The sequence below is a fragment of the Gadus chalcogrammus genome, chromosome 18 (genome assembly GCF_026213295.1).
Source record: "Gadus chalcogrammus isolate NIFS_2021 chromosome 18, NIFS_Gcha_1.0, whole genome shotgun sequence".
Taxonomy (NCBI): Eukaryota; Metazoa; Chordata; class Actinopteri; order Gadiformes; family Gadidae; genus Gadus; species Gadus chalcogrammus.
In genome coordinates this window covers 9,947,439-9,974,757 of record NC_079429.1, presented here as the reverse complement: position 1 = coordinate 9,974,757, position 27,319 = coordinate 9,947,439, and the positions used below count along the sequence as shown (strand labels likewise).

The following is a 27,319-nucleotide window of genomic DNA, read 5'->3' as shown; positions in this document are numbered from 1 at the left end:
GTGCTTTTATGACAGGTATTGGTGCTGCACTGTAAAGGACGATTGATAACAGCCTGGTGTGTGTACCTATGTGTGTGTGTGTGTGTGTGTGTGTGTGTGTGTGTGTGTGTGTGTGTGTGTGTGTGTGTGTGTGTGTGTGTGTGTGTGTGTGTGTGTGTGTGTGTGTGTGTGTGCGTGCGTGCGTGCGTGCGTGCGTGCGTGTGTGTGTGTGTATTATGGTGTCTGTGCCAAGACAGTGTCGGCAGCCCAGACAGATGCAGACAGACCTTCTGTTAGGTAATCCCAAGGCTGTCCGTGTGTGTGCGTGCGTGGGTTTGTGTGTACACATGGGGAAAGAGTGACAGACAGAAGCAGTAAGCGAGAGAGAGAGAAAGTGAGTGAATGGCAAGAGACAGATGCAAATTCGAGAGAGAGAGAGAGAGAGAGAGAGAGAGAGAGAGAGAGAGAGAGAGAGAGAGAGAGACCAGGTCTGTGCACAGTGTTTCCCTCCGTCAATGTATATTTGTCTGCCTCCAAGAGGCTGTCTCAACGTCTTACTGTACTGTGTACTGTCCGCCGCGACGCGTGTATGTGCGCGGGAGAGCGAGCTGAACGTGGAGAGGGAGAGGTGAGGGGGGGGGGGGGGGGGGGGGGGATTACACTAGCCCACACTGTTGAAACTGTTTATGCATACCGGCGTGTTCTGAGCTCCCCCTCTGTCGCGGCCCTGTTTACACAAACTTATTTTGGGAAAATTCCACCTCTCCGAACGAGCCATGAACATAAATCACTGAATCTGCAGCTTTGTGGAATGATAGATGCTGTCAGTCACACGCAAACACACACGGCTGCACGCACGTCGCACACCTCTCAGCGGCGCACACTGTCGCTAAACCACGCCGACCTCGTAACCGCGAGTTCCCCCGACCCGTATGGCATTGCGTAATGTGTTGCTTTGTTTAGTGTGCTGTGTGTGCTGTGTGCGTGTGCGTGTGTGTGTGTGTGTGTGGGGGGGGCTTACTGTTGCTTGTGCATGAGTATTTCACGAGTAGGTAGGTCTATGTGTTGTTACAGGTGGTTTGTCTTGAGGCATGTGGTTCGTTTTATACAGGCCAAGATTCAGTACAATAGGCCTATTATATATTTCGTTAAATGTCTGTATGGGAGGTACATTTTTACGTGTAGGCTACTTTACTTTGAATATTGCATTTGTGCGACGCGCCTTGCCAGATTCCATTCGATTGTCACACGACTCACACCGACCATATTGCTCAAAAGTATAACATGTCATTACAATGTATTTTATTTTTTAACTAGGCCTAAATAAGCGACCGTATAAAACGATAACAATTTAGGAAAATGTATGAGCCTAAGCCAAGAACTTTCTGCTAACAGGAAGCGTCCTTCTACCTTATATTTCTATCTTCCTGACACATGCACAGTCACCTGCTCCGCCTGTATTTAATCCTGGATCAAACCCAATCCACTCGACTGTACCAACCAAGTTTAAAATTGCACATTAGCCTACCACCCGCTCTTTAAATATTAGCATATTTCTCTCATTAATAAAATGTGAAGAACGTAATATCAAAGCACGGCATTTGACACTCGCTCTACTCATCTTCGTCCAATTATCGAATATGGACGTGCTTGTTTATTTTATTATGTGACAGCGACACCAGCTGGTAGATTTGTAAGATGGACTTCATGGCCCGCGGTCTTCTTGACTTGAGTCTCCAAAGAGACAGTCGGCGATTTAGCAACAACAACCACATTAAATAAGTAATCATAGTTTATTCCAAATACCTTCAAAATAGCAGGGAGGCACACAGGCTACGAGTATCTGAAGCTAATAAGCCATAAAAGCACCAGATAGACGAGATAACACAAAAAAAGAACATATTTACAAATATAAATTAAACAATTTAACATCTCACCCCTAGGATAGTATCATAATTGAAAATGAGTACGATTGTATTACAATGGTATAAAATTGTAAGAGTAAAAATATCCATAATAAAATGTTTTTTTTAGATGAAAGAAATCAATACATAACTTAAGATTTACACCGTGGTAGTGCAAGGAATACTGTGAGTAAAAAAATTGAAACTTAAAATATTCACATTCTTGACACCTTTGGTCCAATGAGAACTGAATAAGTGTGGGTGGGTGTGTCTGTATGTGTGTACAACTTCACTTTTTCATTTGCATGCTCACCCCCAGCTAAAGCCACGCTCCTTAGTCTGTTCGACCACTCAAAACACTGTCACCGTATTGAAAAGTGGCGGATCGTACGCTCTGCCGCCATTTTAATCTGGCATTAATCTCTTCATCGGTGCCCCTGCCCATGGAGTTCAGAGATGGCACATATCTCGAAGCACCCAAACAACTTTGTATACGCAGGGAGGGGGGAGGGGGGGGAACAAAGCACCACTGATGTACCGAACGATATGCTGGGCGGTGTGTCGGGGCGGGGTCAACGAAGTGGTTACCCCCGGCGACGGCGACGGCGGAACCTCAGTGCTTCCTGGCGTTGAAGAACCCCACGCTGGTGGGCGACTCCTTGACAGTGACGGTGATGAAGTTGGCCGTGACGTCCGTGACGAACACGTGTTCCAGGAGGGTCCGGGCGGGCCGCCAGTCCGTCTCGCCGTCCAGCCCCGCCGACGCCACCACCTCCCCGAGGCTGGGCCGGTTGCCGGGATACAGGAAGGCGCCGCCGCCATCGTCGCCTCCGCCGCCGCCGCCGCTGCGCTCCGACTCGCTGCCGCTGCCCCCGCTGCTGCTGCTGCTCTCGTCCGAGTCCCCCGTGCTCAGCTCCTTCAGCGTCTGGCTCTGGCCGCCGTGTTTCCTGTCCTCCTGCCGCCCGCCGCTTCCCCCTGCACCCGCGCCGCCGCCTCCCCCCCCGCTCCCCTTCTCCAGCCGGCTGTTGGACCTCCCCGGGTGACCGCCTGCACCCTTGGCGTCCCTTCCGATCTCCGCCCCCGCCTCTTTGCCCCTCACACGGCTGCCCTGCTCCGCGGCGGCTCCCCCTGCTGGCGGACTGGAGAACTGACCCGAGGCCGCCGCAGAGGAGGAGGAGGTGCGTGTCTCTTTGGCTCTTTCTCCACCCTTCCCGACGGGACCGGAGCTGCTCCTCAGACTCGACCGGGAGGCGGCGTGGCCTCCGGCGCCGGCGCCACTGCTAGTGTCGTTGTTGCCGTGGAGATGGCCGTTGCCATGCTTGGCCACGCTCTGCAGGTTGAGCGCCCGCAGGCTGAGGGCCTGGGTGACTCTGTCCCGCGCCGAGAGGGAGGAGGCGGGAGGAGCGGGGGAGGCGGCCGTAAGCTTGGAGGTGACGGAGGAGGGGGAGGAGTTGTGCTGATGCTGGCCCGCCACTCCCTCCTGTCTCCTCTGGCCCAGGAGGGAGCGCTGAGAGGAGGAGCCCCCGACGCCTCCCTGGGTTCTCCCGAAGCCGCCCGAGTGCTTGGAGCTTCCGTGGAGGCCGGGTACCTCCGCGCCTCCCACCTGATGTTTCAAGGCCGGGGGGCACGTCTTGAGCCCCTCGCCCCGGCCGCTGCCCGTGTCCGACAGGGAGCGCTTCAGGTCCGACGAGCTCTTGCCGTGGGCGGAGGCGGCGGCTTTGTTGTGGAAGGTGGAGGAGTTGGACAGGGAGCGGTTCGCCCACATGGAGTTGAGGGAGGCCGGCTTGGAGGAGGCCGACTGGGTGAAGGAGCCGGCGGGGCCCTGGGAGCCCGGGGGGGCCAACTCCCGGGACCCCCGGCTCAGCCCCGTGTAGGTGAAGCTGGCCGGCTGGAGGGGCTTCTTCACCCCTGACCTGGACTCCTCCCTAGGGCCGTCCCGGTGGGGCCTGAGGGCCTGCGGCTGCTGGCGCAGTGGAGGAGCGGTGGCCGGAGGGGGAGGTGGCGGAGGAGGAGGGGGTGGGGGGGAGGGAGACGGCCTGCCCTTGGCCTGCCGCAGAGCCCGTAGATCAGGGTGCAGGGGCTTCCTCCCGCGCTTCTTCGGGACAGGGTCAGGTTTGGCCAGGAGGATCTGCGGCCGCTTCTGGGGGCCCGGGTGGAGGGGCCGGGGGCCCGGCTTGGCCTTCTTGGCGTGGTCGTCTTCATCGTCGTCGTCCTCGGAGGAAGACGAGGAGGCGGACGAGGAGAGGCCGGAGGAGGGGGACGAGGAGGTGGGGCTGTCTTTGGCTGAAGGTGCGGTTTCCTGGCAACACAACAGGTTGGATGTTCATTCACGGTACTCTTAGTACATGGGGGCCGACAACATTAGACCAGTGGTGTTACTTTGATTTACTAGTGTTACTATATATTAACTTTTACCAAAGCTACCTGTCCAAAGTGAATTCAGATGTGATTAAGAAGCAAGTAGGGGGTTGAGTATCTTGCTCAAGGATGCCTACAGGTTAGCCTGTAGACGTTTGGGATTGGTCTCGACCCAGTACCTTTCAGGCTGGGAGTTAACACACCATTCTCTACACTATCCTGCCAAACTTATTTAGTAGCTAGTTATTACATTTATGTCAATACAGTATAAACAGACTCTCTGAGGAGTGAGGGCTTACCAATATTTTTCGTGGGCGGCCCCTGGGTCTCTTGCCTTTCTTTTGGAACAGCAGCTCCCTCTCCTGCTCCCTAAAGACAGACATCCCAACCAGAATCCGGACAACATTAACAAACAAGATATTTGTTTTGGTGCATTGACCAAGAAACAAAATACAATTTTAGGCATTGTGTATATTAAACACTAGGTCTGTAGTTTTGTAAATAAACACATACAGGTATATTGGTTACTGAAAGTTTTGCACGTCTGGAACACACTTGCATCAAAGGTTGAGTATTAAAGTATTTACAAATGTTATTAGCTGTAATGACAGAAGTTTATATGATGGCTTGAATAACTTCTTTAACACTGGGTCTTTGGCAAAATAACATTAATGACCCTGCTGAAACACACACACACACACACACACACACACACACACACACACACACACACACACACACACACACACACACACACACACACACACACACACACACACACACACACACACACACACACCTTTTGTGGAAAGCTGCCAGTAACCGAGGGTCTAATATATTATCTTCTGGCTCCCAGCTATTGTGCCTGAAAACATAAACACAAACATAACAAATGTTAAATCGGGTTTGATTGCTCAAAATTGCCTGCAACCTCTGCTACTTAACTCATTGGTTATAACATAACTAAAGACATCTGCTTTGTAACTGAGAATAATTGTGAATACAAATTAGTTGTAATAGACTAGTTAAAATAAAGCAAGTTATTATTAGCTTTATGGCTAATGAACATAAACAGTGTATTGAAGCGTCTGAATGAATGGTACCACAGTGCAAAGGGCTACTCATGCTTTTACGAAAGCGCTATTAAAAAGGGATAAAAAATAGCTTCTGAATGAGCTTGTTGAATGCATTTTTGCATCAAAAACGGGAGTGATTTAAAAAACACATTCACATTCTCAAGCATTCTTGATCATATGCCAAATACCATAATCTGCAACGCTGCATAGAAGCACGTTTAATTCACAGCACAAGACGTGCTATATCAAATATAAATGCATAGTTTAATTGCCCTCCATGCAATTCATTTCGTGCTCCTTGTTGTGCTATCGATGGTATCAGCTGCTTGGAGGAGAGCCGAGACTGTCTCTAAATCGCTCTCATCCGCGATCGTTATAGTACACAAGGACTTTAGCCTAAAACCAGCTACTCTGCCCCTCTGGTTGGATATCAATGGCCTAGAGCTATCAATTACAAGGCAAAAAGAACACGAGAGCAATGTTATTGTTTCCCTTTTTGTTCCATCTCACGAACGCTAGCCATGTCGGCTAATACAGAAAGGCTAGCTCCTTACTTAGAAGACCACCCTCTCCACTTCACCAGATATTCAAACTTGCCCTGGGAAAAGGAGAAAAAGGTTTGTTAGCCCAAGAAAACAAACAAACACGAGAGTCGGAATTGTTGACGTGTTCCCATCATTATGAGGTTTTCCTACCTTTCTTGGTCGTTTGCTAAGAATGCACTCCGCGTCAAATACCTGCCCTACAGTCACCCCCTCCATTGCTACAGCAGCGCCTCTTTATTTACGAGTAGAAAGAGGTGCTGTCGACGGTGTGTCCCAGCACGGCCGCCGTACCCGTCTGCATTTAGTTCTCCTTTTTTTGTTTTGGTCCCACTGATGCCCTCCCTATTTTTACACCAAGAATGTAAAAACGAACTTATATAATATATATTATTACCTAGGACAACTAGCATGTTCAATAAAAACCAAGTGTTTATGAGCCCTATATATATATATATATATATATATATATATATATATATATATATATATATATATATATATATATATAGATAGGCCTATATATATATATATATAATATATATATATAAATATTGGATGTGTGTGTGTGAAAAAAACAATATGAGCCCAATATATATATATGTATATATATATATATATATATTGGGCTCATAAACACTTGGTTTTTATTTAACATGCTAGTTGTCCTAGGTAATACTATGTATTATATAAGTTTGTATATATATATATATATATATATATATATATATATATATATATATATATATACACATCAAACGCACCGGTTTTTTCTATTCCTTGTTTTACAACGGTGTGATGTCCTTATGTCTTTTTAATGAGATCAACTATTTGGCAACTTGGTTGCGTCAATCGTTATAACTCAAACAGTAATAATAATATGACTTAATAGTTTGGTGCTATATAGTAGACCTATGCCTTTTATTTATCATCTCCTTGACTTTTTTGGCCTTGTTTTAAGTCGGGATGAGTGAACATTTTTTTAAAAAGTTAAATTATATATTCTTATGGTCGTTGTCCAATGGGTTTACCGTTGATAAGTAACACTTAATGGCTCTAAAACCCTTACTGGGTAGGGTACCTAGACCGGTTGATTTTGACTCCACCTCCTAAAAAAAGATTTGTTAATGAAAAAAGTCGCAAGATTTCCGTAGAAAAAAATGGAAGCAGATATAATTTCATGGTTTTCTTTATTATGATTTGAAATCCCAGCAAAGTCCTTCTTCAATGATTTAACTTTCATAATAGACAGACCAGTAAACATCCGCAGATCAATATAGTTATTTTTATTATAATGCATATTGTATAGAGTGAATGACAATCCCAGCGGCCAAGCATTCATGTTATGCTTCATTCCCAAGTTGCTGTTGTTTTGGTTGTCTCTGACGGAACGTCCACAGAGCATTTTGGATTTTTCTGCCTGGGTAGGGTCAAACAGAGTCAGAGGATTCTTATTTAATATTGCAGGGGTTGGACTCCCAACCGGAAAGGATCTTGCTCAAACCGCAATGTACCCAATCTATACAGTTAATACAGTCATTGCATTGATTAACTTTACATCACAGGGTCCTGTAACAGTTTAATTAGGCAAGTAAGTACAGTGTAATAAGCACTGTGACAGCATGTACTTCATATGTAATAACGTTATGGAACAGCATGTTACTGCACTGTGTGGTTAGGTTTTAGGGGGTTAGGGTTAACTTTAGGAAAAGGGGATTAAAGCGAGTTCCACACTAATCCTAACCACACTGTGCCGTCACAGGGGGTTCCATAATGTTATAACATGAGAAGTACACACTGTTAAAGGTTGTTACATTGCTTATTACATATACATAATTTATATTTTCCCACATTATATATACATATTGCAATTACACAGTAACAAGAACACATTGTCATGTCAAATGTTACCCAGTCCTCTTACTTGTTTCCTTGGAAGCTGATGGTGCTGTTGGTATTTTCGGTGTATACATGGGCTCCTCCCTAATGTTCCCCAGATTGACCCTCCATTCGCTCCAGTCCACCTCCTCCACTCTTTAGACACCATCATAGAAAATAATCAGTAGGTTAGGGTTAGGGTTAACCCTCTTGGTAATATATGTCTAAATCAGTGGTGCCAAACCTATTTGGGGATAAAGACATATATGATGCTAACAATAAAATGCTAAGCAATGGCTCAAGAACTTGCATTACATTGATAATGAATCAAAAAAACAAACAAAAGCAAATGCATAAATATATATAAATAGTAAAAAAAAAAAAAATTGTGAACTGGAAAAAACTTGCAGTATTGTATTGTAGTGCCTCACTAGCCACTCAATGCAACGTTGGGAATATCAAATCCAACAACCTTTCACTGCACATCCATAGCCTAGCTTATAAACTAAAAGGTCCACTGGCATGAAATTGTCACTTTATGAGGTTTTCTAACATAAATATGAGTTTCCCTAGCCTGCCTATGGTCCCCCAGTAGCTAGAAATGGCATTAGGTATAAATAGAGCACTAGGTATCTTGCTCCGCCTTTGAAAAATGAAAGCTCAGATGCCCCGATTTCGAATTTGGCCCCATATGTCGCCAAGTTACCTCCCCTTTCTCTACCTTGCCCGCCCAGAGAATTTGCTTACGCTGCCTGCTGCCGAGGCACCACCGCCACGAGGCAACACCGCCAAAAAAACTTGTTTGTGGGGAGCTCATTGTGGGACTGGCTCATAGTAGTAATTCTGCACCAAGGCTGAATTTCTTGAACGTCTTCAAATACTGTATTGAGGGCCCACTAACACCTATATATAAGCATCCATAAAGTAGCATGCAATGGGACCATTAACCTATAAGTTTGCAGAAACGACTCCAATTATCATGAAAGAAACTTGGAGAAGGAACACAGAAGAGGGAACGCTCCCTCCCGGGATGGGAGGGAGCGTTCTAGCCCACCTCATGACAGTGGGCTAGTTCCTAATATGGTTATGTGGCACATTGAAAGTGTGATCATACATCTTTGGAAATCTAAAAGTCCGTTCAACATGTGTTTTTGATGGCTCATAGGCTTGCTTGTAGTTCAAAAAATATATCTATGTTGGTTTCGATATTCAAAGTTTCCCATAATGTTTCGAGCCTCATAGTTATAATTTAAAAACTTTTACGGTTAAACGTGTTCGTGTATCAACCACAGCGATTGGTTGTTTTTTGATACATATTTTTGCATCGAAAATATTTTCGATGCAGGGATAATGTAATCTTCCACACATTAGTTTTTTTTTACCCTTTAAATTACTCAATTTTAAAGTAACAATTTTTTTTATTAATTTTAACTGTATGATTGAATGACAGCCTGCTTTTTTATATATATATATATATATATATATATATATATTTAAGCAACAGATCACGCCAGGCTGTGGCATGTGCTCATTATACCACTGTTAAGGGGCGTTGTCCGGCCCCGACGCGCAGCGGAGGGCCGGCGACCCCCTTCACAGTGGTATAATGAGCACATGCCACTGACTGAAGTGATCTATTGCTTTTATACAACGGTTACTATTATGGCAAAACGAAAGTCACAGACACACTACATTTAAAAAGAAACCCAGAAAGTCAAAATAGCCGTTTAATTAAAGAATACAAAAAAGTAGTCCCTCCTGGCTGCCGCTATGCATCGACGGTCGCTATGCAGCACACTTTAGCGTCCCTCTGAGAGAAGGCTCCGATAGAGCGGTTCGCCGGCAATTTATCCTATGGAGCAGTTCACTCGCCGTGTGCCTAAGCTTTCGTTAGTCTCTCTATCGCCTTGCTCACTCCCGGAGTAACAACATTTACACGCTCTCCATCATCCAACATATGTTTTACTTTGTAACTGTTTCTACTTCCAGGCGCGGAGTGATATGCAAACTTTCACAAAATGATCGGGCGTCATAGCAGTTATGTACACGCTCATTATACAACAGTTGGGAACCAATCAGATCGCTGGATTTAGGTTCCCCGTTGTATAAATATATATATATAATTATCATTCATGCAGTTTCAATACATATATAGTTATCGATATTTTGCATATTATGTGTCATTTCTTCAATGTGATCTTTCAATGTGTATAACATCTATTACAGACGTTCTGTCAGTCTGTGTTATAGTCCACTGTTCTTCTATTACAGACGTTCTGTCAGTCTGTGTTATAGTCCACTGTTCTTCTATTACAGACGTTCTGTCAGTCTGTGTTATAGTCCACTGTTCTTCTATTACAGACGTTCTGTCAGTCTGTGTTATAGTCCACTGTTCTTCTATTACAGACGTTCTGTCAGTCTGTGTTATAGTCCACTGTTCTTCTATTACAGACGTTCTGTCAGTCTGTGTTATAGTCCACTGTTCTTCTATTACAGACGTTCTGTCAGTCTGTGTTATAGTCCACGGTTCTTCTATTACAGACGTGCTGTCAGTCTGTGTTATAGTCCACGGTTCTTCACAAGATGTTCTCGAGATGTGCGTGAGAGGCGGCACCAGGGCTGACGATGCAAGCAGAGTAAAGAAGCTGGTGAGGAAGGCCAGCTCTGTGGTGGGGCTGGAGCTCCACAGCCTGGAGGGCTGGACGGAGAGGAGGATGACCATGAAGTCTTCATTTCCAAGCAGTGGCCGATAGTGTCTGGTCGTTTTTTCAGGGGCCACCCCAACTTAAGTAGGAACCCCATGCCACTGCATGGCTCACATGTTGGGAACCTCTGGTGTTAAGGAATGTGTGCGTGTGTGTGCGTTTGTGTGTGAGAGAGAGACAGGACCTCACCTGAAGCACCAGCGCCGGCCCTGTTCGTTGGCCATGCCGCCCCCAGACAGGTCCTTCTCCACCCCGGACCGTAGCCTGCTCCTCACACACCGAGGGAGGCTCCACTCCAGGTCCAGCGTGGTGATGGCTCTCTGGTCTCCCACACACACAGGACAGAGCACACACACACACACACACACACACACACACACACACACACACACACACACACACACACACACACACACACACACACACACACACACACACACACAGGACAGAGCACACACACACACAGGACAGAGCACACACACACACTCACACACACACACACACACACACACAGGACAGAGCACACACACACACACACACACACAGGACAGAGCACACACACACACACACACACACACACACACACACACACACACACACACAGGACAGAGCACACAGACACACACACAGGACAGAGCACACACACACACACACAGGACAGAGCACACACACACACACACAGGACAGAGCACACACACACACACACACAGGACAGAGCACACACACACACACACACACACACACAGGACAGAGCACACACACACACACAGGACAGAGCACACACACACAGGACAGAGCACACACACACACACACACACACACACACACACACACACACACACACACACACACAGGACAGAGCACACACACAGACACAGGACAGCACACACACACACACACACACAGGACAGAGCACACACACAGACACAGGACAGCACACACACACACACACACACACAGGACAGAGCACACACACACACACACACACACACACACACACATGACAGAGCACACACACACATACAGGACAGAGCACACACACAGACACACAGGACAGAGCACAAACACACACACACACACACACACACACACACACACACACACACACACACACACACACACACACACACACACACACACACACACAGGACAGAGCACACACACACACACACACAGGACAGAGCACACACACACACACACACAGGACAGAGCACACACACACAGGACAGAGCACACACACACACACACACACACACACACACACACACACACACACACACACACACACACACACACACACACACACACACACACACACACACACACACACACACAAACCAGTGAGGGCCAGGGTATGCAGTTTGGGGGTCAGGTTGCAGTTTGGTGGTCAAATCTATCCGCCATTAACTTGTGGCATGTGTTCATTTTGGACCCACCTGTAGCTTCCAGATGCGGGTGTTCTCCTTGGCGGTTGCCTCCACCGTGTGACTCATCAGGGCGATGAGCATGTTCATCAGCAGGACGTAGGTGAGCACAATGTAGCCAATCAGCAGCAGGTACAGCAACTCCTTGTTTTCATAGCTGGAGCAGTAATAGGAAACAGGATGGTTATTAGAGTTGCTGTGGTGGTTCTCTTTAGGCTGTTGCTTCTCCCAAACCATGGACCCAGAAGTGGGGACCAACAGCAGTGGAGCATGTAGGCTGAGGGATGGTCTCAATAAAGGGGGATTGAAAGTGTAATACTGTATTGAAGAACAATATATAGATAGAGATACATATCAGCCGTTGTGTCTAGCAATCACAGCAGATATTAGGGTGAAAATTCTATAGGGTGAAAATAAAGTTGTTTTGAAGGCATCAGATGTTAATGTTCTACTTCTTTTTTATGCCAAGTTTTCCAATCCCGACGCTGAGCTTGAAGAGCTCAAGGGCGGTGTAGGAGATGGCCTTGATGTCCAGCCCTCTGCAGGACTCGCAGCGCAGAGCCTTGTTCCCGGTCCCCGTCCACTTGGGCTGGTCTGTGAGCATGGTGACTATGGCTGGGGAGGGACAGGGGCAGAGGAGGAGAGCATCCATCACATCACTGCTGCACAGGCTCTCAACTCACCTGTGTGTTTTGGTGGGTTTTAGCTTGTTGGGTTTGGTTCTCGAATGTGAGATGTTCTGTGTCTGTATTGACTACCTGGTTGGAGCGCTGAGGTGCCTTCTTTCCTAACCTTGGATTAAATCATTGTTGATGTAGAGACTGTCATAGCTGCACTATATGCAATTTGGCATCCCTGTACGTTGAATTATTAAAGATGATTGTCATATTGAGCCGCTACTTCCTCACTCTGATGCTATCAGCAGTTATCCATATAAATATACAGTATATATATATATACTGTATATATATAAAATCATATTTTTGGCATAATTGTTTTGAAATACTTGTTTTGAAATACTGAGATACAATGGAAACTGAACCTGCGGAGAAGCCAGAGAGGAAGATGACGTAGATGAGGAAGAAGGGGATGATGTCACCAGTGATGACCTCGTGGAGGAGACAGAGAGAAGGTATGAGGTGTTGCATGACAGAAACCATGACAACCAATGACACTTATGAGTCCTGCACAAGGTTTTGCCCTTGTTTCGGCGCTTTGAAACCTTTTTCATTTGAGATTGATGTTTTTTTTGCTTTTATGAGCTGCCTAACGTTTTTAATAACACACTCAGCTGTGGTGCTTTGTTCCACAGACAATGTGAGTAGCTTGCCTTCTCCTTGTGTTCCTGATTTATTCACAGTGGCTACCAGGAATCACTAATGCCCCAACGTTCAACTAATCTTGGGATGAGATTCAGTGGTTGGAGTCATAGATCTCTGGGTCCAAATCTAACACACACTACAATTTGATGCAATGTTTTATATGATCATTCCAAAAGGGATTTTAATCATGTGAACATAGATTAATACTTTATGCCTGGCTTTAAGTTTGAGGTTCAATTATAAACACTGTGAAAGGTTAATAATCTAGCAATGTCTTTGTTCCCTTTACACAAACAGCCATATGCACAAACAGTGATGTATTGTGAATTATGAGAGCCTAAACCTGCCTAACTGCCACTGTAGCAGCAGTAGTGGCAGGTATTGGCTGTGTTTGCATCATGGCACATACACCCATATATATGTTCGTCATCCTCCTATCTAGAGAGTACCTTCTGTATCATCACGCTGTAGACGCCTATGCGTTTCAGGCCCCTGCCGAAGTAGAGAAGGTTGACCCAGCCCAACACCAAGCTGAGAATCAGGAAGCTAAGGTACTCTAGGCGGCGGTCAAAAGGAATTTTAAGCCGGGCCAGAGTCAACGACAACAGGAAAAGAACACCCTGAGTTGAGCTGCAGCAAAAACATGGGCACACACACACACACACACACACACACACACACACACACATACACACACACACACACAAACACACACACACACACACACACACACACACAAACACACACACACGCACACAAATACATGCATTGTCATTATGAATTTTCATAATTTCAATATTAATTCATCAATTTAGTATTCAATAAATATGTTCCCAAAATGTGGGAGCCAAAGTGCAAGAGTTTTGTCTTTTGAAAATAATAGTACTATTGCAATTATGTAACATTACCATGTCAACAAATAAACCAAATAGGAATGAACTTACAACAAGACATCATAGTAGCCATCTACCATGAATGTGCTTAGTTTTGGACGCTTTCTCATCAAGTCAAGGATCTACAAATAGAAAACCAAAAACCTGTTCACATTTTATAATCGTTGTAAGCTTATAACAAACGCAAATGCTTAGGCTAAGCATGTGTTTTCATCCAAAGATAATTCACATACAGTTCACTAAGGAGCAGGTAGAGTTGAGGCATCTCATGGGTGCCTACAGGTATCATGCCGACATCACCCCAGTTCCTTTTTGCTGGGAGTAAAACTAGCTACTAGAATGCCATTCCCTTCCTGAATAAATACTCAATTGAAATCAGAGTCAAATCATTCCTTTACTCACCCCTCGGAGGAAGAAGTAAAGTGATGCTATGACTGTAATCAGAACGAGGAAAGGGAACGCGTCATACACGTTCTCCGTTAGGAAACTTGGCTGCAGGACAGAAAGTATCAACAGAGATGTTTAACTACTCAGAAGCAATTCTACAGATGTATTTCTATGAGATGTATTTATTGAATAATTTATGAATGTTTTGCAATACATTTGAATATATAATCTCTTTATTGTGTGAATTTATTCTGAACAAACGCATCATTATCTGAAAAAGTCTGCAAGGTCTTCTGACCTTTACACAGCACTCCAATTTAGCCACTTTTGTACTCCAAATAATTCACCAATGGAGTACAATTTCTGAGTCTAATATGGCTGTCAGATTACAAGGACCCTAAGAACACAGTTCTTATCCTCACAGAGGTTATCACGTAGGCGACGGTGGTGAAGGCCCCGAGGTAGACCAGGTAGACCAGGAAGTGGAGCAGGAAGAGACGGCCTGCGAATTTGTTCCACTTCTCGTTCAGCAGGCCACACAGAGGCTCCACCTGCAGCAGGTCCAGACGCCTCTGCAGAACACACACGCACGCAAACACACACATACATACATACATGCAAATGCAAGCACACACACACACACACAAAATATTTTACCTTGAAATGAAAATAATTACATAGGCATTCTATATGTTATTTTCAACAAACGCCTTCATCCAAATCAATTCACATTGACTTGCTAGGCTTTTGGTTGAGAGTCAAATACCCTGTACGTCAAATGTGACAATATCGTCCACTATTACTACATCAACCATCAATCAAATCAACAACAAGTTCCCCAAAAGGGAGTCAGAGCAGACATCAACATAAAACAAATCAGCAATGGAGCGCATTTGTTCCCTTTAGCTCCCAGTGCTATTTTATTCATGCACCTGCTCAACTGCACCAATCGTCAACATGCTCCAACAAGACATGTGAAGCCCTTTGATAAAGATCCAAGCAGTAGAAGAAGTAGTCATATTGTCAAGCATCTCATCAAGAGAGACCTTTCAACTCACAGGGTTGTCGCTGCCGTAGACCACCAGTTCCAGGATGGACCCTTTGTCCCCGTAGGTGTCCAGGGCCTCCAGATCGTACAGGGAGCAGCTGATGGGTCCATACGCCCACTCTGTGAACTTGCGGGACAGGTGCTTTGTGTCCTTGTTCTTGAACTCCCTTTGGAGGAGGTATTTGAACAGCTGTGTTGGTCAGAGAGGGAGACAGACGTCTCCAATCGAGAGAGTGTGCAAGGGAACCAGAGCAGCGACATTAAAATCGTCTTATATAACCTCTGTTTCCGCTTAGTTTTTTTTCTACCGTTCAATACCTGCCATGTCCGTCTGCCCATGTTTTAGCCATCCCAAGACTGAGGGATCCCTCTTCTGTGTTCTTTCACATGGAACACCTTTCCTTTTGATTTGTGGAGTGTTTCCTTTTCCAGGTGAGGCATAGTTCAACTTTTTGTGCTTATTTGTTGTAAGTATGTTGAACATATACTTTTAAAAAGTGTACTGCACAGTAGATATCATTAAAGGGACGCTTCACCCATTTGCATTAAGCTTTTTATCGTTAGAAACCCAGTCATATTTTTGTATGGTCTTGCATCATTCCCTCATCCGACACAGTATTATTTTTCACCCATTTCATCCAAATTGTGCGGGTCACCCGTCGTGTACCCAAACCTGTGCAGGACTATGGCCGAGATAACCCCCACTATGAGTCTTTACTTATTGTGGAAGTACCAGAGACGTCCGAGTACCAGACGCAGTCTTTAATTAATAATATCATCTGGAGGCTCACACAGCTTTTGGCCATGTTTTATAGATACCTATATATTATATTATTTAGATATAGAGCTACGGGAGTCCGCAAACGGCAACAATCACATGCCGCAGGGAGTGAACGCTGATTGGCTGTTATGTTATGTTCCTCAGGGAGTGAACGCTGATTGGCATTGTGGGAGTTGTCGTCTTCAATCCACAAGCGCCAAAAAGTCATTGTCTGCATTTTCTCTGTCACGAAGTCCCCAAATTAGAAATGTACGTTACTATTCGACTACATATATGACCCACTTTCAATACAGATTCATGGTTCCACCGGTGAAATTCTCCTTTAAGTTTAACTTCAGTATACTCAAAGAAATGGTACTGCATTGTTCTTATAAAAAGTGTTAAAGGGGACATATTATGAGAACAACACTTTTCCTGGGATTTGGGGTGTTGTTTTGGGTCTCTGATGCTCCAACACGCATACTGTGAAAAAGTCTGTATATGATTTTTTGAGTGAGATATGCATTTCTGAAAGTACCCCGCCTACACCAAACGAGTCAGTCTCGGCACCCCCTCCTACGTAAGAAGGGGGCACAGTTGATTATTACCTCCCACTTCCCCACTCCCCTCCAATCAGAGCACCGCTAAGATTTTTTGGACCAGCGGACGAGCAACTCCGGCGGGGGGAACTCGGCGGCAGCTCTGGGAGTACAATCCCTTTCTCTGCTGCTGGACTGCCGCCGAAGCTTAGATAGATCCAGGAGTCCGCAAACGGCAACAATCCCTTCTCCTCCATGCTGTGGTTCAGTCTGTCAGCTCATTGGTCAATGGGCAGCAGCTCATTTGCATTAAAGCTACAGACAACAGAAACAGCGCATTCTGAAGGGACTGAAACAGAGGGGAGTAGCGGTAGGTGAGATTGTTTTTCCTAAAAGCTATATCCAGCATACAGCTTCAAAAACATGTTTTCTGGAACTCAAATACTATGTTTAATTGCTGTGAAAACGCCATAATATGTCTCCTTTAAGTGCACTGTTTCGAGTGTATTGTAAATTGTATGTAAGTGTACTTTGAAAAAGTATACTAAATTCCAAATACTTATAGTGGTAATTGAGTGCACTTTAATTATTTTCAAGTCCTTTGTAATACACTGCTTTATAAAAATGTATCTCAATTTCCCTTCATTAGAAGTGCCTTTAAGTATACTTACAGAAAGTTAACTTTAATGTTAGTTCATTTTAAGCTGTATTTCAGTGTACATAGAAAAGGTATACTAAATTGCAAATACTTACAGTGGTTAAGTGTTAGTGTACTAACTTAAATCTATTTTGCCAAAAGTGTTTTGAAGTACACTTACATGAAGAGTACTTTATTCGAAGTAAGTTTTAAGTTGTACTTTAGTTCACTTCAAATATATACACTTAATATCAAATACTCAGTAGTAGTGTAGTGTTTTAGTATACGTATAATAGGTGTACGTTATTTGCACCACTGGTAAGTGTATAGGTCTGAACTGTTACCGTTACATATTAATACACAACGACTTGCTACAGTACTAAGTAGCATCAAAACTTCTCTGTTCAAACGATGCCAGCATTGTATACTTTTTGTACCCAGATTATATTTGCAATAAAAGTGTTGATCCTCTTTACCTCCACCTTGCCCGTCTTGGCAGCCAGCTTCAGGGGGGTCAGCCCCTCCTTGTTATGTATGGACTCCAACCTCCAGTCCGAGTTGACCTTGGCGGTGGCGAGCAGGATGTGGTCATACATGGCCGTGATGAACCTGGTGTTGTCCTGGCTGTCGTCATCCGCCACCATCACCAGGGCGTGCAGCACCGTGTTGCCATGGGAGTCCTGCTCCACGACGCTGGCCGACGCGCCCAGCAGGAGGTCCACCAGCTCAGGTTGGTTGGTGCAGGCAGCCAGGGACAGAGGCAGCTCCCCTGTAGGGGAGGCAGTCGCTGGCAACGTGTTGTTGTTGTTTTGAGGAGGTTTTTAGGTGGTAGTAGCTCGTCTTTTACGTCAAACTCACCCCTTTTGACCAATTTAGAAATTGTAGCTACCCTTGAGACCTACACTTTGTGAGAACCAAACTGGTATCAACCTAAAAAAGTTTACAAAATGTAATATTATTATTTTGGCTACGATGCACTCTGTCCCGATTAGAAACTTGAGCGTTCTGCATTGTTTCTCCAATATTGATAATAATCTCAGCCTCTCGGATAAGAGCAGCTGCTAGTCGGCGACATGAACACGTCTTAAACAATGGTAAGTGACATTTCCTGCCTCTGATCGTGTTGCACTTTCATAGTTTTTAATAATATAATAATAATATAATAATAATAAACCAAATCATTTTACACACATGGATCATACACTGATCTCTCTGTAGCATCACACAATAATGTTAATGAAACAATATTACGATGTATAATCTATTAGCAAATTCACGCTCTCACCAAAGTAGAAGCTGGGATCAGAGCTGTCTGGCTGGAACATTCTTCCACAGGCTTTGGCGCCGAGGTCTGCTCCCTTCTCCACCAGCTTCTTCACATAATACATGTTCCTTCTCTCGATGGCAATGTGGAGAGCCGTTTGTCCTACAGGTGAGGTTTTTGCGGAGTTCCAACCGTTTAGGAAGTATAAACTGTACATTATTGTTCCAAGATGGGAAATACTGGATTGTGTATCACATGAATCATTAATAATCATCAAAACACTTTTTAACTTGATCTGAATTGCTGAATTGAATTACACTTTATTCAAATAGATTTATTAACCTTTGTAGAAGTCGCTGGTGTAGGATGAGTTGATAAACATCTCGATGTCTCCCATGTCCTCTGCAATGTTCAGCAGGCAGTCCACCATCTCATTCTCCCCACTGCTCACGTTCAGCAGAGCCTTCATCAGGGCTGTCTTCCCATGGGACTGATCTGAGGATTCAAGGGAAGTATTTCACGGTACTTTCAAGATTCAATGTTCTTACATCCCAGTTATAATGTGTAGAAACTTGTGACTATTAATTTTGTTTTATATTACATAACCTTAATAAACAAATCAATTGATAAATTCAAACATTAATACTAAAGAATGCCATCCACTCAGTTCTTTCAGAGTTTTAAATCGACTGAACGAAAAGTTGATATAAAAGGGTTGTCTTTGGTCTACTTACACACGGAGTGAGAGAGTGGTTTCATGGTCTTATACAAGTAGTCCTTCAGTCCATGCAGCCTTTCAACATCGCCGCTGGCCACAATTTCAAACAGCTTGTCGATGTCAAAGCTTTCCGTGACTTCAGCACTATTAAAAAGTCAGTCAATCCATCAAACAATTATTATTGCATTGTGTATATGTAGGGTTGTGCATTGTGTGCTTGTTTCTGCTTTGAGATGTGTTTGCCTGTTTGTCCGACATACTTGTTGACAAATAGGAAAATCATATTTATTGAGGCTTCTACTTCCTCTTCTAAGAATTAATAATCTGTCTATCAAAACTAACAAATCTAAATTAATACATATAATAATTAACATATATAATTGATCAACTAATCAATGTTTCAATTCATGTTTCAATCAATCCTGTCAGAATGGCACAATTAACAATTAATCTATAGATGAATCCATCTATAAATACAGTTGTATCGGCAAGCAATAAATTAAGTAATCAATGAATCCTTATTCTAATCGATGGACGCATCCGGTATTCAATTCACCTTCCAATCAATCAATTAATCAACAGTCTGCACTCTATAGTAGTCAGTCTGCTCTTTTCCACATGTATGATACCTGTGTCTAATCATCGTGATAACCTATGAGTGAGGTTCAACAGGTTCTGCCGTTCTTACGAGAGAGCATCTGGGTGGAAGTTTCTCCATCTGGACTCCAGCTGCTCCTGGTTGTCAGAGTCCGTGGGGGACTTGGCGGTCCGCATGCAATCCATGGTCAGGGAGGACAGGATGGAGGCCGTCCTCTGCTTCTGCCACTGCATCTGCCACCGCCTCCGCACCCGCGCCCTCACCTCGGCCCGCTGGTCGTCCAGCTCCTTCTGCTCCACCTCAGGGTCTGGGACCAGGTCCTCCTGTCTGGAGCTCTCCGGAGAGCTGCTCGGGTCCCCCGTGATCTCCTCCTCTGCAGCGGGCCCCACGACCCCCCATCTGGAGCCCGCAGCGGCCCTCTCTGGGGGGGCAGCCCCCCCTGGGTCCGAGTCTGGGAGATGGACCTCCGGAGGAGCACCCCCCTCAGACCCCAGAAGGTTGTCGCTGGTACCTGATTGGTTCATTTTGTGTAATACTGGCGGGAAACAACACAGAAGACAAGAAGATGTTGTCTCACATGTCACAAATCGTCTTTTGTGGTCGTTCCCACTGGATTGATGAAGTCTAAAAAGTCGTTGTGATACCGCCTGTATCCAGGATACAGCAGACAAACATGAGGAACAAGTTAGCCTTTTGTAAGTATATGGGATGAATCTTATTTGAAGACTACTAATTATTATTATGTTAATAACAATAATACATTATTAATCAAGGAGTGAGTATGAATAGAAAATATATCAAAGCAGTTCTTCCTTGCAGTTCTGAGTACTACAAAAAATTATAAATATGCAGTACAGTTACATAATATTATCTATAATTTATAATAGCATATTAAATATTCTTCTTACCTGTTTATATTTTTATCTTCTCAGAACTTCAACGCTGGGCTACAAGACTCCACATATAAAACCAACAGCATTGTGCCCTATCATCCTCTGTCAGTCCATTTATTTATCTGCTTGTGTTGGGGGGTGTGCTCATCAATCGTTAGTCCATTAAAGAGTGTTTTGTGCTGCTGGTTAGGAGGGGTGTGTGTGTGTGTGTGTGTGTGTGTGTGTGTGTGTGTGTGTGTGTGTGTGTGTGTGTGTGTGTGTGTGTGTGTGTGTGTGTGTGTGTGTGTGTGTGTGTGTGTGTGTGTGTGTGTGTGTGTGTGTGTGTGTGTGTGTGTGTGTGTGTGTGTGTGTGTGTGTGTGTGTGTGTGTGTGTGTGTTTTGTGTGGCCAATGTGTGTGTGTGTGTGTGTTTTTGCACCCAGTATGTGGGTGCAAACACACACACACACACACACACACACACACACACACACACACACACACACACACACACACACACACACACACACACACACACACACACACACACACACACACACGAACACACACACACACGCCCGTCTGTTAGGGTGCATCAAAATACACATTTCTAGCATATTGATCTGGCTGGTTGCTCAAAGTGTTCCATTTCATGTTGTTACAACACATGCAAAATATTTTTGCTGCGTGGTGATCTAGAGGTGCAACGGCACATAAACTTTAACGACTAAAAGGGGTTACCAGCATCCATTGAAGGTATCTCTCTTGTGATCCAACAAGTAAGTACTCTATTCTGAATATTGATGTCCCTAAACTATGTTTATCATGTTTACTGAGAGCACCACTGTACTTGATTAATTTATAAATCAAAATGTTCAAAGCTGGATGATATATTAGCTCACCTATTTACAATGATAGTACAGTAATAATAATAATAATACATTTAATTTAGAGGCGCCTTTCAAAACACCCAAGGTCACCTTACAGAGCATATAGTCATCATACATTTTTTAAAAAACAAGACATTGTGGAAAAAATAAATAAATAAATAAACATAAGCAATAAGAAATAAATAAAACAAAAACAAGACAAAACAAAACAAAAAAACAAACAAAACAGTGATCAGTTAGACGTTGTGTGCGAGTTTGAACAGGTGAGTTTTGAGTTGTGACTTGAAGGTTGTAATGGTGTCTGACTGTTTTATGTGTGGGGGGAGGGAGTTCCAGAGCCTGGGTGCTGAACAGCTGAATGACCGGGCACCCATTGAAGTGAGTCGTGATGTGGGGATACATAGTAGTCCAGCAGAGGTTGAGCGGAGGGAGCGGGAGGGAGTGTATTCTTGGAGGAGGTCGCAGAGATAACTGGGGGCTAGGTTGTGGAGAGCTTTGTAGGTGAGGAGTAGGGTTTTGTATTGGATGCGGTAGTGTACTGGGAGCCAGTGAAGTTGAATGAGGACAGGGGTGATGTGGTCAGATGATTTGGTGCGGGTGATGATCCGGGCGGCTGAGTTCTGAATGATCTGCAGTCTGTTGATGAGTTTGGTGGGGAGTCCGGTGAGGAGGGCGTTGCAGTAGTCTATGCGTGATGTGACAAATGAGTGAACTAGGATTTCAAGTAGCTAGCTACTCAAGTTTCTATCATCTTGCTGTTCTTAGTTAGACCATGTTAATATTTGTAGGCCTATGCATGGTTTGTCTTATTATAATTTAGAAATATTACTGCATGCTAGAGTATATTTGTCATATAAATATATTTATATATATATATAGGTACAGATATAGATATAGATATTTATATATATAGATATAGTGTTGTTTGTCATCTGATTGTAGAAACCACAGCTCTTTAATCATTTTTTTTTTGTTTTTTTCATGGTTAAACCACTTTACATTTCCGGGCATTCTGTTCCCACAAAGCTTCATTTCCTGCCACAGTATCCAGCTCTCCCAAAGTGCAGCCCTCGCACTTAGGCTCCGACCCTTGCAGCCGCAGCCTGGTCGTTGCTTGGCTGTGGCGCATTCTGCAAGCCAGGTGCTCCAGTTAGGCTCGAGCTGGACAGGTGGACGCAATGGAGAACAGACTGGATAACGCAGAATAGCGTTGGAAGAAAAAAAAAGAAGAAGAACATTGCTTTGCTGGCTGACATGAAGGGCGACAGAGTGACCAAGTTTTGAGCGTTTGATGCCAAGCTGCCATCCAAGGTGAAGCTTTTCCAAGGAGCTGCAGGACATGACTGCGACCTCCCGACATTGGAGAACGGTTTCAGGGCAGCATACATTTGAAAATACACAACACAGTGTAGCAACACTGTGAGGCACACAGATAAGATGCTGGTGACAGTGAGCAGGGTGAAGAAGCAGGGGGAACAGTACATAAGGATGGGTTGGATGATGCTTTTGTAGAGGAGTAAGAGGAGCTGGGGGTCCACAGACAGTGATTTCAGTTTGTGTATGACATAAAGCCTGTGATGTTCACGTTTGTGTGTGGTAATGACATGTTTGTTGAAGTTGAGTTTGTTATCTATGGTGAGCCCTAGGTATTTAAAGCCGTTGACTAGTTCAACTGGTTGTCCTCTGATGAATGTGCAATTGAGTGTAGGAGGTGTCTTGGATGTGTGCACGACCATTCCCTTTGATGAGGTGCTCCTCAGCTACATTTTCACTAACCTTAAGGAGGAGAGTTCACGCTCAGAGGTTACCCTGTTTACAAGTCTGCGGGACAAATCGACCTTGGTTCCACAAGGGTTAGCTGCTACATTCCTGGTGCAAAGAAGTTTGCCAACTTCATCACACATACCGACACCACGTGGTGGCTGACCTGTGACACAGCAGTAGATGCCAGATGGAATGACCTCACAATCTACCGCCACCTTTACGCATACAAGTCAGTTGACAAGGGAATCGAAGAGTCTGCGATTAAGGCATTGGGGAGGCACCTCTGGTACCTGACATCTTGGAGCACAAGCCAGTCGATCTACCAGAAGTTTCTTCCCTTTTGCCGAACACCAGTTTGGCGTACCGCACCAACCTAGACTGTGGTTCAGCATACAGGGTACGATGGATGGCCAAGCTGCTTTATACTCTCACGTTCACCTTGATGAAGCAGCACCCAGGGCTCTTCCACCACACGGCAGCGGTACCGAAGGTTCGGAAGTTGGCCAAGAGCCTGGCCAACCTCACCATCCCAGACTGCTGGTTCAGCATGCACCAGCTGCATATTGATCCAGCATTTCTCTCACACGATGTAGAGGACTGGGCTACCATTCCAAGCGGTTGTGGTCAATGTACGTTGCATAAAAATGTTCCATGACTGCGCCGAGCGTGGTGTCAAACTGACGTCAGAATTTGTGGCAGCAGCCAGGAGCGAGCAGCACCTGCAGAATGTGCTGCCGGCCAGTTGAGCGTGACTTCTCTAATCAGTCGAATCTCCGCTGCTGCAAGAACAAGCTGAGCACAGACCAGAACTAGGACTCTAGGATGCTAGAATAAATGAATACATTTTTTTATTTTAAAACAAGAAATCTCAAATATATATAAATATAATCATTATTTGATTATATTTTTTATTCTAAAAGCTACCCTCAAGTTTGCACATTCTGCCCCTTTTCTATGTCACATGGGGTCAAGTACTGAACTGAATAGCTTGTTTGGTATCACCTTCCTAATTGGTTAATTCTTCGACCCTTTTGCAAAAGCAAGTCACTTTATATTCATCCATGGTTTCATTCCACGTCTAGAGGCAGCTGTTTGTCCTCTAGAGGGCAGTAGCTCAATGCTAAACTAGAAAATACATTTCCTGCAGGAACACATTCCTTTATGTGTTAGGCTCTCATGTCGTCATTGATACGCAGTGAGGCTGCTCAGCTCTGTAAACCACTGTCACATATGAACACACACACAGCCGTCTGTTAACCCCTTGAACACAAACACACATGCACTAAGAGGGGACTAGCTACCCACACTCACACATACTTTTCTAGGCTTCTAGCATCACCAGTCTGCCATTGAAACTGTCTTTGTTGACCGGTTCTTACTCCCCTAGGCTTCAATCAAATGTGTTAACAGTGCACACACACAAACTCACATATTGAGGCTTGCTGGATGTATTTTTTGACTCTCCTCTTTCATTTCTCTTTCACAAATAACACATCTGTAATAGTTTGACAACTATGGATTCATCGCTGAATGCTATAATCATTCAGTATGAACTGGTTCAATACAAAAAAACAAACTTGGAGAAATAGATACTGTGATCTACTCTGAAGGTAGATCCTACAACTCACAGGGTTGTTGCTGCCGTAGACCATCAGTTCCAGGATGGACCCTTTGTCCCCGTAGGTTTCCAGGGCCTCCAGATCGTACAGGGAGCAGCTGATGGGTCCATACGCCCACTCAGTCATCTTGCGGGACAGGTGCTTTGTGTCCTTGTTCTTGAACTCCCTTTGAAGAAGGTGCTTCAACAGCTGTGTTGGACAGAGAGGGAGACAGACGTCTCCATCCGACAGAGTTTGCAAGGGAACCAGAGCAGACCACGGTACAGTCATCTTAGATAACCTTTGTTTCCGCTTTGTTTTTTTGCTACCGTTCTATATCTGCCACATCCGTCGGCATATGTTTTAACCATCCCAAAACCGAGGGAACCTTCTTCTGTGTTCCTTCACAAGGAACACCTTTCCTTTAGATTTGTGGAGTGTTTACTTTGCCTTGAGAAGACATTCTCATTCAAACGTATTCCATTACCATTACAAAAGGGAACTTTTCAACCAAAAGTATCACGGCTGGTCGTAATACACAGCTGTCAATGCGTCAATGAACCTGTATAACCTTGTCACAATCCTGAATAAAAAAGTACTAAACAACAGTTGTTTTTATGATAGTAAATACATAATAATGACCCGAATCATTTCACACACATGGATCATGCACAGATCTCACTGCAGCATCACGCTATACTGTTACTGAAACGTTGTTATGATGTATAATCTAATGTCAAAGTAATGCTCTCACCAAAGTAGAAGCTGGATCAGAGCTGTCTGGCTGGAACATTCTTCCACAGGCTTTGGCACGGAGGTCTGCTCCCTTCTCCACCAGCTTCTTCACATAATATGTCCTACGGGTGAGGTTTTTATGGAGTTCAAACCGTTTATTAAGTATATAAACTGTACAGTATAAGGACATCTTTTATTAGGACCTTTCCCTTAAGCACAACATTAATGATAATAATTACTCAATCACTGACCTACAATTAACAGTTGTTCAATTGTGCATTTGCTTAATAAAATTGGAGAAGATGTACTTTACGAATCCGAGCTGGAAATACTGAATTATTAATCAAATGAATCAATTATTTTAATTGAAACACCACATTTTAATTTGATTTGAATTGCTTCACTTACTGAACACTTCATTATTTTTCAGGGCTTGAAGGCAAAAATAATTTACTTTGTCAGTCCATCAGCCCAATCCCGTGGGGTACGAATCCGGGAGAGAATCCCCCCCCACCCATCCAGTCTCCAGAAGGTTGTCCCTGGTGCCTGATTAGTTCATTTGGTGTAATGCTGGGTCGTTCCCACTTGATTGATAAAGTCATTCAAAGCCTTTCTGATACCGACTGTATCCAGGATACGGCAGACATACATACGGCATGTACGGCAGAGAAACAAGTTAGCCTTTTGAAAATATCTGGGATGTATCTTATGGGAATACAACTAACAATTGTAACGTTAATAGCAATAATGCATATAAAATATTTAAAGGAGTTATTTTTTTGAACACTAGTCATAATGTATAATTGTTGAGTAAATATTCTTCTTACCTGTTTTTATCTTTATCTTCGCAGAACTTCCACACTGGGCTATGAAACTCCACATATATATCCACTCATTCTTTCTTCCTCTCTCGACAAACTCTGGTCTGACCGTGTGAACAGCATTGTGCCCTATCATCCTGTCCGTTTATTTATTTATTTGCGTTGTGACGGTGTGCGTTAAGGAGTGCGCCCATCAATCGTTGGTCCATTAAAGTATCTTGTGCTGCCGGTAAGAAGGAGAGGAATAGGAGGAAGAGGAAAGCCAGAGGAAAGCCAGCATGTATGTTTGTGAGTGTGTGTTCTTCCAGTGTGTGTGTGTATTTGTGTCTGTTATGTGGCCAAATGTGTGTGTGTATTTGTGTGTGTGTATGTGTGTGTGTGTGTGTGTGTGTGTGTGTGTGTGTGTGTGTGTGTGTGTGTGTGTGTGTGTGTGTGTGTGTGTGTGTGTGTGTTTGTGCGTGTGTGTGTGTATGTGTGTGTGTGTGTGTGTGTGTGTGTGTGTGTGTGTGTGTGTGTGTGTCCAATGTGTGTGTGTGTGTGTGTGTGTGTGTATGTGTGTGTGTGTGTTTGTTGCGTGTCCAATACGTGTGTTTTTGTGCATGCACCAA

General features: G+C 44.3%; 2 protein-coding genes across 2 annotated transcripts; both read right to left on the bottom strand.

The window, feature by feature from the left end:
- Positions 1-1,588: 1,588 nt before the first annotated feature.
- Positions 1,589-6,115, bottom strand: LOC130371820 (chromobox protein homolog 2-like). The gene is made up of 5 exons (XM_056577686.1): positions 6,013-6,115; positions 5,872-5,915; positions 5,041-5,106; positions 4,541-4,610; positions 1,589-4,182 (listed from the first exon to the last, which is right to left on the bottom strand). Exons 1-5 carry the CDS (start codon positions 6,076-6,078, stop codon positions 2,497-2,499), a joined length of 1,932 nt encoding a protein of 643 aa, XP_056433661.1. The 5' UTR covers positions 6,079-6,115; the 3' UTR covers positions 1,589-2,496.
- A 1,651-nt stretch (positions 6,116-7,766) lies between these two features.
- On the bottom strand, positions 7,767-26,834 carry LOC130371819 (transient receptor potential cation channel subfamily V member 1-like). The gene is made up of 19 exons (XM_056577685.1): positions 26,821-26,834; positions 25,910-26,012; positions 25,186-25,365; positions 23,721-23,772; positions 20,123-20,567; positions 19,451-19,578; positions 19,059-19,211; positions 18,738-18,878; positions 17,929-18,221; positions 15,527-15,706; positions 14,891-15,040; positions 14,484-14,573; positions 14,133-14,203; positions 13,638-13,818; positions 12,909-12,975; positions 12,319-12,481; positions 11,879-12,023; positions 10,632-10,762; positions 7,767-7,893 (listed from the first exon to the last, which is right to left on the bottom strand). The coding sequence occupies exons 1-19, from the start codon at positions 26,832-26,834 to the stop codon at positions 7,767-7,769; spliced, it is 2,814 nt and encodes a 937-aa protein (XP_056433660.1).
- Between the last annotated feature and the right edge of the window lie 485 nt (positions 26,835-27,319).

What these genes read in the sequence shown, in the direction of transcription:
- LOC130371820 (XM_056577686.1), bottom strand. Translation starts at nt 6,078, where the DNA reads ATGGAGGGGGTGACTGTAGGGCAGGTATTTGACGCGGAGTGCATTCTT. An exon ending in TGGAGAGGGTGGTCTTCTAA is followed by an intron (nt 5,107 to 5,871) that starts GTAAGGAGCTAG and finishes TTATGTTTTCAG; the next exon opens with GCACAATAGCTGGGAGCCAG. An exon ending in CTGGCAGCTTTCCACAAAAG is followed by an intron (nt 4,611 to 5,040) that starts GTGTGTGTGTGT and finishes GTCTGTCTTTAG; the next exon opens with GGAGCAGGAGAGGGAGCTGC.
- LOC130371819 (XM_056577685.1), bottom strand. An exon ending in TCTACGGCAGCAACAACCCT is followed by an intron (nt 23,773 to 25,185) that starts GTGAGTTGTAGG and finishes GTATGCGTAAAG; the next exon opens with GTGGCGGTAGATTGTGAGGT. An exon ending in TCGCCTACGTGATAACCTCT is followed by an intron (nt 14,574 to 14,890) that starts GTGAGGATAAGA and finishes TCTGTCCTGCAG; the next exon opens with CCAAGTTTCCTAACGGAGAA.